The 9,607-nt window shown below is 55.7% G+C and overlaps 2 protein-coding genes across 2 annotated transcripts; one reads left to right on the top strand and one right to left on the bottom strand.

The window, feature by feature from the left end:
- The first annotated feature begins 287 nt into the window (after positions 1-287).
- LRRC47 (leucine rich repeat containing 47) lies at positions 288-5,152 on the top strand. Its single transcript, XM_031506635.2, has 7 exons — positions 288-926; positions 1,059-1,505; positions 2,231-2,347; positions 2,659-2,774; positions 3,099-3,201; positions 3,574-3,663; positions 3,843-5,152. Exons 1-7 carry the CDS (start codon positions 288-290, stop codon positions 4,053-4,055), a joined length of 1,725 nt encoding a protein of 574 aa, XP_031362495.2. The 3' UTR covers positions 4,056-5,152.
- Positions 5,153-5,366: 214 nt separating this feature from the next.
- CCDC27 (coiled-coil domain containing 27) lies at positions 5,367-8,026 on the bottom strand. Its single transcript, XM_021534292.2, has 6 exons — positions 7,859-8,026; positions 6,975-7,105; positions 6,755-6,832; positions 6,273-6,485; positions 5,705-5,809; positions 5,367-5,589 (listed from the first exon to the last, which is right to left on the bottom strand). Exons 1-6 carry the CDS (start codon positions 7,956-7,958, stop codon positions 5,455-5,457), a joined length of 762 nt encoding a protein of 253 aa, XP_021389967.2. The 5' UTR covers positions 7,959-8,026; the 3' UTR covers positions 5,367-5,454.
- Positions 8,027-9,607: the final 1,581 nt, after the last annotated feature.

Here is a 9,607-nt window from a genome sequence, read left to right as displayed (position 1 = left end):
GTGTGTGAGCTGTAACTGGACCTGTGTGACTGTACCATGCGTGCTCTATGTATGTGAGCTGTAAGCGGACCTGTGTGACTCGCACGTGTGTGAGCACCACGTGTGTAAGCTGTGCCTGGAGCTGTGCGGCACCGCCGGGGTGCGGTGCGGTGCCCGTTTTGCCCTTGTTCAAGGCCCCGCTGCCCCCGGGCACGGCGCTGCCATCCCGGCGGGCCCTCCCCGGGGGCGGGGCCGTGCGCGGGCGGCCCCTGCGCGGCGGCGGCGGCTCGGGCGGGGCTCCGGGCGCGATGGCGGCGGCGGCGGGGCCGTGGCCGGAGCTGGAGGCGGCGGCGCGGGAGCGGCGGCGGGAGCTGGCGCTGGCGGGCGCGGCGGTGGCGGAGCGGGTGGCGGCGGGCGGCGGGCGGCTGCCGGAGGCGCTGCTGGCGCTGCCGCTGCTGCAGTCGCTGGAGCTGAGCGGCTGCGCGGCGCTGCGGGAGCTCGGCCCGGGCGTGGCGGCCGCGCTGCCCGCGCTGCACACGCTGGTGCTGAGCCGCAACGCGCTGGGCCCGGCCGGGCTGGGCGCGGGGCTGGGCGGGCCGCTGCCCGCGCTCCGCCTGCTCGACCTGTCCGGGAACGGGCTGGAGGCGCTGCCCGCCGCGCTCGGCGGGACGGGCGGCGGCGCGGGGGACGCGGCCCCGGCCTTCCCGCAGCTGCGCAGCCTCAACCTGAGCGCCAACCGGCTGCGGGAGCTGGGCCCGGGGCTCGCCCGCGCCGCGCCGCAGCTGCAGGAGCTGCTGCTGGCCGGGAACCGGCTGCGGGCGCTGCCCGGCGGGCTGCTGCCCCCCGAGGGGCCGCCCGCGCCCTTCCCGCTGCTCAGCCGGCTGGACGCGGCCGACAACGAGGTGGCCGAGCTGGGCGCGGACATCGCGGCGCTGCCGGCGCTCAAGGTGGGTGCGAGCCGGCCCCGCCGCCCCGCCCGGTCCCCGTGGTGTCCCGGTGGTGTCCCGGTGGTGTCCCGGTGGTGTCCCGGTGGTGTCCCGGTGGCGCAGCCCTGAGCGCCCCGTCTGTGTCTCCTGCAGAGCCTGGACGTGGCCAACAACCAGCTGCGGGAGCTGCCCGCCGCGCTGGCCGACTGCCCCCGCCTGAAGGAGGCCAACTTCAGGGGCAACCAGCTGAGGGACAAGCGGCTGGAGAAGATGGTCAATGGGTGCCAGACGAAGGCCATTCTGGAGTACCTGCGGGCCGGGGGCCGCGCGAAGGGGAAGGCCGAGAGTGCCAGAGAGGACGTCAGGAAGAAGAAGAGGGAGAAGCAGCAGAAGAAGGACAGTGGGGATGGGGAGCAGGATGAGGTGGAAGAGGCGAGCAAGCTGCTGGTGAAGGTTCTGCACGTCTCTGAGAACCCAGCGCCTTTGGTGGTCAAAGTGAGCCCGGGTGTCAAAGATGTGCGAGCCTTCATCGTGTGCTGTGTGCTGAAAGGAGTGAACTTAAAGCCAGGAAATGCTCTCAAGAGGTTCCTGACAGTGCAGGTAACAGCTGCAGCCTCGTGATGCTCATTTGGAGTGGACATATTACTGGCAGAGTTGGAAATAGCCTATTCTAGGCCACTTCCAGCAGATGAGTTTGGGAAACTTAAGGTGAGCTCGTCACCCAGCAGGTGTGAGGGCATAGAGTGAATGGTCCTTGCCAGCAGCACATGCCCAGTCAGTCTGAAATCTGCAGAACTGGTTTTTGGGAAGGACCCATGAGAGCTCAGGTATTGCCATGAGGGCAATGGACACGCTCACATTTGTGTTGTGACTGTAACAGCAGCGTGTTAGTGCTGTGGAACCTGTTAAAAGCTAAAAATAGCCCCATGTCCATGTGTAGAGATCCCCTGGATTGGCTCCAGCTTCCCTGATCTGTTAAAACCATGTTACACACTCAGCTTTCTGACTGAGGTGTCCTGCCCTGGACCTGCTGCTCACTTGTCCCTTAGGTGGCAGGTGGGAGCTGCTTTCAGGTTACAAGGCTTGAGTATTTGGGATTGCTCTCTGACTTAACATTTGGTTTCCCTTTATAGAGAAACATGTCACGTGTTGTCAGGCTTTGCCACCTTTGCATTTGGGCTGTAACGGAGATACAGGTGAAGGGAAGGGCTCTGTTTTAGTCACCTGGCTGGTAGTGCTGCATTAGATGTAGAAGAATCTGCATGTAGGAGGGATAAATCACATTGATTTTTTGATCTGTTTTGATGGCATCCTTTGTGTTTCAGACCAAGCTGCATGAGGACATCTGTGAGAAACGCACAGTGGCCACCATTGCCACCCACGACTTGCAGCTGGTCAAAGCTCCTCTGACATATGATGTTCAGCCTCCTGATGAGCTCAAGGTAGGGCTTAAGGGTGCTTTCTTACCCCATAGAGCCTAGAAAACAAACTCCAGGAGCCTTACTTTAGATGTTGCACTGATTTCCTTGCTGTCCTGCTGTACCAGGTGCCTGGTTTAGTACTAGCGACTGAGCCTGTTTTTCAAGTGGGCGTTACAGCGGTCCATGTGAAATGGAAAGTATTGCCATGCTGAAAAAGGCATGACAACATGCAGAAATATTGTTTAGTTATTGACTTGCTTACAGGGCAGTGTTGTAGCCCTGGTGTTTGAGTGCAATTGAATAAAAATGTTTTGTTTTCCTGTGTGGTGCAGATCATGCCCTTGGGTCGGAAGGAGATCAAGGCAAAGGATCTTCTCCGCCAGCTGCAGCTGGAGGCTGAGGAGCAGCGGAAGCAGAAGAAGCGTCAGAACGTCTCTGGGCTGCACAAGTCAGTACCTTGTCGTGGTTTTCTCACGTCCATTTAGGTGACTACACTGGGGACATGACAGATCTGTTTAGAACAGCAGATAGAAGGCAAGCAGAGAGGATTGAAGGGTGTGTGGTGCACATGCTGTGAGCTAAGGGAATCAGGGATGAGGTAAACTTGACATAATACAGCAGATGGGCTGTAAAGCAGTGTGTGGGCCTGCCCTGTGCTGTTCACTGCTCCTGCAGAGATCACACACTAATTCCTTTTTGTCACTGTTTCCTGCCATTGTGTCCAGCTGCTCCCTCAGTCGCTCACTTCTTGCTGCTTTGTTTCTTGTGGCAGGTACCTGCAGCTGCTGGATGGCAAAGACAACTACCCGTGCCTGGTGGATGCTGAAGGTGCTGTGATTTCCTTCCCACCAATAACCAACAGCGAGAAAACAAAGGTACACCCCATTCATGGGAATACATTCATTATTAAGCAGTGTTTCTTTCTATTGAGAGATGTTTAACTCAAAGACATACACAGTTCTGTAAAACTTGTGCTTGTAGTCCAGTTTATATGGGCTCCACTGTCAGACTGAGAGGGATCTGGGTTTTAGTTTTACCTCTGCAAATCTGTTCCAAAGCAGCAGCCTGCTTATGCAAAGGCTTTGTCAAAGGGCAATAATACGGTTTTTGATTTGTAAAGAACAGCAGAGCTTTGCCCCTGATTAAACGGAGGGAAAGCCTTCAGCTCTGTGTGCTGGGATGTGTCCAGGTTGCTGTGGGTAAGCTGCTCTGACTCCTGACTTGCTTCATCTCTGAAACCCTTACAGATTAGAAAAGAGACCCGGGACCTGTTTCTGGAAGTGACTAGTGACACCAGTTTACAGATCTGCAAAGATGTGATGGACACCCTTATCCTGGTAGGGAGTTCAGGAAAAAAATTCTTCTGTTCTTGGGAGGGGCTCCTACCAAACTTGTCATTGCTCACATGCATTGAGAAGAACACAGAAGCTGATTTGTATTTTAGTACTATTGTTATTCCCTCTCTTTGTTCTCTGCTACAGAATTGATGTTATTCTCTGTATTTTGCTTTTAACAGAAAATTGCAGAGCTGAACAGATCTGCCTTGGAGAACAAGGAAGGCTCTGGTTCAGATATGGAACTGGATGCTCTCTGTGGACCAGGGAATTTGAACCTGCCCTTGGTGGTGGAGCAGGTGCGAGTGGTGGACACGGATGGGAACTTGAAAGTACTTTATCCTTCAAAAACGGACCTGGCCACAGTTTCCTCTCTGCTGACTGTGATCCGTTAGCAGCTGCCTGAGCTGAGAGAGGATTCCATTTCCTTTAGTTTGTTTTTTTTCCGTATATTCAACAATGCAACTGGTGCACAGTGAGATGGTTTGGGCTTTTAAAGAAAAGATGTGGAGCATCCTCCTGGGAAGGCAGTGGCTTCAGAGTTTGATGAGCTACAGCAAGGAGAATTGGGATCTTTCACCTTTGATAGAGATCATCAGCGTTAGGCCTGTGCAAAAGAGCAGCATCTTCAAACATGGACTGAAGGCAGAACATAGCAGAGAAAATCATTATGATGTTTAAAACAAGCACAGTCACATTTTTCTGCAAGATCACTTTTTCCTCCTGGCGTTTCTTCTGGATCATTATTATGGCAGCAGAGAAATGCAGCAATTGACAGTGTGGAACTGAGGTCCTCTGCTGGGTACAACCTGGAGTTGGAATGCCAGAGTGCTTTGCTGACATCTTGTTCTGCAGAATTTTATCTGGAGTAACTGTGAACATATAGTTGCTGTCAGAAGCATTTAATTGCTGTCAGAACTTGAGGCATGCGTTTTAAAGTGATGGTTTCTGTGTTCAGGCATGAGCACAGCTTCCATTTTTAAGGGATTTGTTGAGTCAGCTGCAGGGTTTGTGTGTCCCATTGTGTTTCAGGGCCATCCTCCATCCCTGTGGGAATTGTGGTGACCTTGTGTGTGCCCAGAGAGTTACTGTGGTTGAGCACTGGCTTTGTTCTTGCTGAGGAGGTTCAGGTCCATCCAGAGCTTCCTCCAGCTGACACTGAACTCTCTGTCCCCCCAGAGTACAGGCACTGATGCCCAGAGTGACCCTCTTGGAGCTTTCTGCTCCAGCTCCCACCCACATCTTTTTACCTTCCAAAATACAGACAGCTGGAGCAGATCTTGTTTGGCAGTCTCTGGGTGACCTATATGTGTGGGTGAGCACTGGTGTGAACTCAGACCTCTCCCTAAGTCAGGGTGACCCCCATATTGACTCTCTTCTGGTAAAAATGGTATCTCAGAGCTCTGACTGAACTGCTGCTATGTCAAATATATCCCCATGTTGGGACTTGCACATGGAATGGAAAAATAAAGCAGCTTTTGCAGTCCTGGCACTGTCCCTCATTTTGGCATTGGGGGATGTTCAGTCATGTCACTCAGAAACTTCCCAAGGCAAAAATGGGAATTATACACTTCCTAGCTGCTTGTATGCAAGCCATTCTTGTGCTTCAGGCTTCTCTGGGAAGTCAAGTGTTACTACACACCAAGGACTTCCAGTGACTTGTGCTCTGAGTTGGCTGAAACAACTGAATCAGAGTCCCACAGAACTTGGTGACAGTAAAATGAGTTTAATTTCTTGTAAGGCGCCAGCTCCAAGCCGAGAGCCTGAGGCTGGTGATGGGTTCTGGCTCAGCCTTCAGAGCTTTTCCATCCTGGAGGATTTCCTTCTCCTTGCTGTCGTTGCTGTGCTGCTGTCACTGCTGAACAGTGACGCTTTGCTGCCCTTGTTCTTCAGCTTCTGCTGGAACTCCATCCGCTCGTTAATGATTTTCTGAAAATCAGCGATATGTGAAGGGGTGGGGAGGCTGGGAGCAGCACTGCAAAGCGTTCTCTTACCTCAGCAGTCCCTTCCTGGCTGCGGGAAGCTGTCTGGAAGAGCCACATACCTGCATTGCCTCCAGCACCTCATCATCCGTGAGCTCAGCCTGGGGGTCCTGGATGCCCTCCACGCAGAACGTAGCCTGGATTATTTTGTTTCGAAACCTTTCAAACTTTGGATAAAAGAGGAGAGCAGGTGTGTTCAGTCTTTATGTGCAATTCCTTGGCATTTGCATGGATTTACAGAGACTGTGCTGCCAGGCTTGGGCAAAGGACTGGTGAATGATGATGTGGAAAGTGTTTATGTGAAAGGACAGGCGGTCTGGGCTTCACTGGAAGTGCTGGGATAATTATGTGGGTCTAGGTGGGCTCTTCCCCCGGCACCAGGTACATCTGCCTGCAGGAGATGCCTTTAGGTTGGTTCTTGTTACCATGGGTCTGGAAGGATGTTAGAAATCTGGTGATGTAACTGATCTGAACTCAACGTTTCTCAAGGGTTTCTGGTATTTGAGGTCTGTTTTCTTTATAAGTGGCACAAGAGCTGTCTGCTCCACAGTTAGGGAGCAAATGGATTGAGATTCCCAAGTGTGTCCCAAGAGGGAGACAGGGCTCTGAGGTGAAAGAGGCCATGCTTACCTTGCTGCTGATGATCTCCAGTGCCACTCTGGTTTGCAGCTCTGTGTGCTGCAGTGCCTCAACCTGGCCTTGGATCTCCTTCTGGGCCTGTTTCTGCTTCAGGAGGTGGAGGCGGGTGGTCACAGCCTCAGCCTGCAGCTGGCTGATTCTCCCCTGTAACTCACTGATGAGCTTGTTCTGTTCGGCCAGCTGGGATTCCTGTTCTGTAACAACCTGAGCACATACAGAAATCCAGCTGTCATTGGGGAGAAGAAAGTGAGCAAGTTTGTTCTCATTTTCCGACTATTTGGTCTAAATGCTTCCTGGGCAGAATCTAGGGACTAACAACCTCACCAGTACTGGTAGCTGTTATTATTTGGTGTTTTCTCTAAAACACCAACTTGGATTGAGTAGGGGTTTTATATGCCAAACTCCACCAGCCCTAAAACCAGCCCAGTGAAGCAGCAAACACCAGATTTTTTGTAGAATTTCAACGAATTCACCTGTTGAAGGTTGTGGTTCTTCTCCTCCATCATCACCACCGCTTCTTCCTGCCTCTGTTCTTCTGTCAGGCTGCAAAGCTGGAAGGAGAACATTTTACACTTCAGTTTGACAGCTACTTGCGTCCCTCCTGCCTATGAGAGAGGGACATGTAGCAAAACTCCCAAATTCCCAGCTGCTGTGTCTCCTGCTAGCCATGACCACCATGCTCTTGGGCTGTACCTTGTCAGACACAGCTTGGAGCTGGACTTCTCGCTCTCTCAGCTGCTTCTGGAGGAGTTCCTTTTCAGATCTGATTCTCCGAATCTCAGATTCTTGGATCTCCATCTGTCTTTGCAAGGAAGTGATGGCACCTGTAAAGTGGGAGAGTACTTTCAGCAAAACAAATCCCTGCTGAACACTGTGGCTGCTTTTTTCATGTGAGCATAAGCAAAGCCATTGTGGGAACAGACTTGGGTCACGTTAATGCTGCAGCCTCAGTGATTCTGGGTGATAATGTGGTTTGTGGCGCTTTGCTGGGATGTGGGTTTGTACAGCCTTGAGAAGAAAAGGTGGTTTCACTTCAGGGTGATCTAATTGTGGCTTTGCAGTACCACAAGAAGCTGACAAGAGAGAGAATTTATAAGGGCCTGGAGTGACAGGACAAGGGGGAATGGCTTCACATTGATAGAGAGCAGGGTTAGATTGGATATATGGAAAAAAATCTTCCCTGTGAGGGTGGGGAGGCCCTCGCACAGGTTTTCCAGAGAAGCCGTGGCTGCCCCATCCCTGGAAGTGTCCAAGGCCAGGTTGGATGGGGCTTGGAGCATCCCTGGTGTCCCTGCCATGACAGGGGGTGGGACTGGGTGATTTTTAAGGTCCCTTCCAACCCAAACTATTCTGTTATTCCCTGTGCATTAAACAGCCCGACTCTGAGGTGGGCACTGCGCGGAGTGGGCACCTCGAGCCCCGCTTGGCGCTTTCTCTGCTGGGTTTCCTCACGTTCTTCACTTCCAAGGGGAGAAAGAGTTTTCACAACACCTTCACCCTGTGAGCGACACCCTGTAATGTTTCCAAGGTGAAAGGAGCCGAATCGAATGAGACCTCGGCAGGTAAAGGCAGGGTACCTATGGCCATCTTGTGGTCATCCTTGGCTTTCCGCAGCTCCTGCCGGAGCTGTCCCATGGTTTCGGTGAGCGCTGGTCCCTGCAAGCCGGCGGCTTCCATGGGGCTGGGGCCGGGCCGGGGCCTCTCCCGGCGCCGCGGGGCTCGGAGCGGCTGCCGGGCAACGGCGTGAGGCGGGCGGGCTTGGGGCTTTCCGCTTCCGAGTCAGCGGGGCGGAGGGGAAGGCGCTGCACGGCGGCGGGGCCGGGCTCTCGGAGCCGCCGGTGCGGCGGGGCCGGGCCCTCGGAGCCGCCGGTGCGGCGGGGCCGGGCCCTCGGAGCCGCGGGTGCGGCGGGGCCGGGCCCTCGGAGCCGCCGGTGCGGCGGGGCCGGGCGCCGCGGGGACGCCGTGGTGCACAGCCGCCCCTCAGGGCGCCGCGGCCGCATCGTGCAGCGCCTCAGCTCGGGCCGCCCCCGCCGCTGCTGGGGCTCACCCTGCCTTTCCCTGCCTCACCGACCCCTGCCCGGGCTCATCCTGCCCTTCCCTGCTTCATCGACCCCTCTCGGGTTCATCCTGCCCTTCCCTGCTTCACCGAGCCCTGCCCGGGCTCATCCTGCCTTTCCCTGCCTCACCGACCCCTGCCCGGGCTCACCCTCCCTTCCCTGCCTCACCGAGCCCTGCTCGGGCTCATCCTGCCCTTTTCTGCCTCACCGAGCCCTGCTCGGGCTCACCCTGCCTTTCCCTGCCTCACCGACCCCTGCCCGGGCTCATCTTGCCCTTCCCTGCCTCACCGACCCCTGCCCGGGCTCACCCTGCCTTTCCCTGCTTCATTGACCCCTGCTCGGGCTCATCCCTCCCTTCCCTGCCTCACCGAGCCCTGCTCGGGCTCATCCCTCCCTTCCCTGCCTCACCGAGCCCTGCTCGGGCTCACCCTGCCTTTCCCTGCCTCACCGAGCCCTGCTCGGGCTCATCCTGCCTTTCCCTGCCTCACCGAGCCCTGCTCGGGCTCATCCTGCCCTTCCCTGCCTCACCGAGCCCTGCTCGGGCTCATCCTGCCTTTCCCTGCCTCACCGAGCCCTGCTCGGGCTCATCCTGCCCTTCCCTGCCTCACCGAGCCCTGCTCGGGCTCATCCTGCCCTTCCCTGCCTCACCGAGCCCTGCTCGGGCTCATCCTGCCCTTCCCTGCCTCACCGAGCCCTGCTCGGGCTCATCTCGCCCTTCCCTGCCTCACCCGCCCCATCTCAGTCTCACCCGACCCCAGAACAGTGTCCGGATCTGGACCAGTGCCCGTCCCCCTGTGCTGGGCACTGCTGAGGCCCTTGAGTGCCGTGTCTAGTTCTGTCCCTCACTACAAGAGGCTCAGTGTGTGCACAGAAGGGCACGGAGCTGGACAAGGGGCTGGGGAGTCAGCCCTGCAGTTTCTGTACAAGAAGGTGCAGGACAGCCAGGCGCTGGGCAGGATCCAGCGGATATCAACCATCAGCAGCCTCCATCCTGGAGCCTCTCAGTCTGCTGAGAGCCTCAGGTACCCAGCAGCTTCTGCTGAAGAGTCTGGGCTTCATCAGAGCCGTGGAATAGTTTGGGTGGGAAAGGATATTTAAGCTATCTGTTCCACCCCCTGCCATGGGCAGAGACACCTTAACCAGACCAGGCTGATCCAAAACCTGTCCTGGAAATGTCTCTGTGTTCTATGGGAATTCCCCTGAATTTGTATAGCCTTAAGATCCATGGGGAGGAGGGAGGAGCGTTTTTTGAGGAGTGTTTTCTTTACC

Source organism: Lonchura striata, chromosome 24 (assembly GCF_046129695.1).
Source record: "Lonchura striata isolate bLonStr1 chromosome 24, bLonStr1.mat, whole genome shotgun sequence".
NCBI classification, from domain to species: domain Eukaryota; kingdom Metazoa; phylum Chordata; class Aves; order Passeriformes; family Estrildidae; genus Lonchura; species Lonchura striata.
The sequence above is the reverse complement of the archived record's forward strand: the minus strand, read 5'-3'. Positions and strand labels throughout refer to the sequence as shown.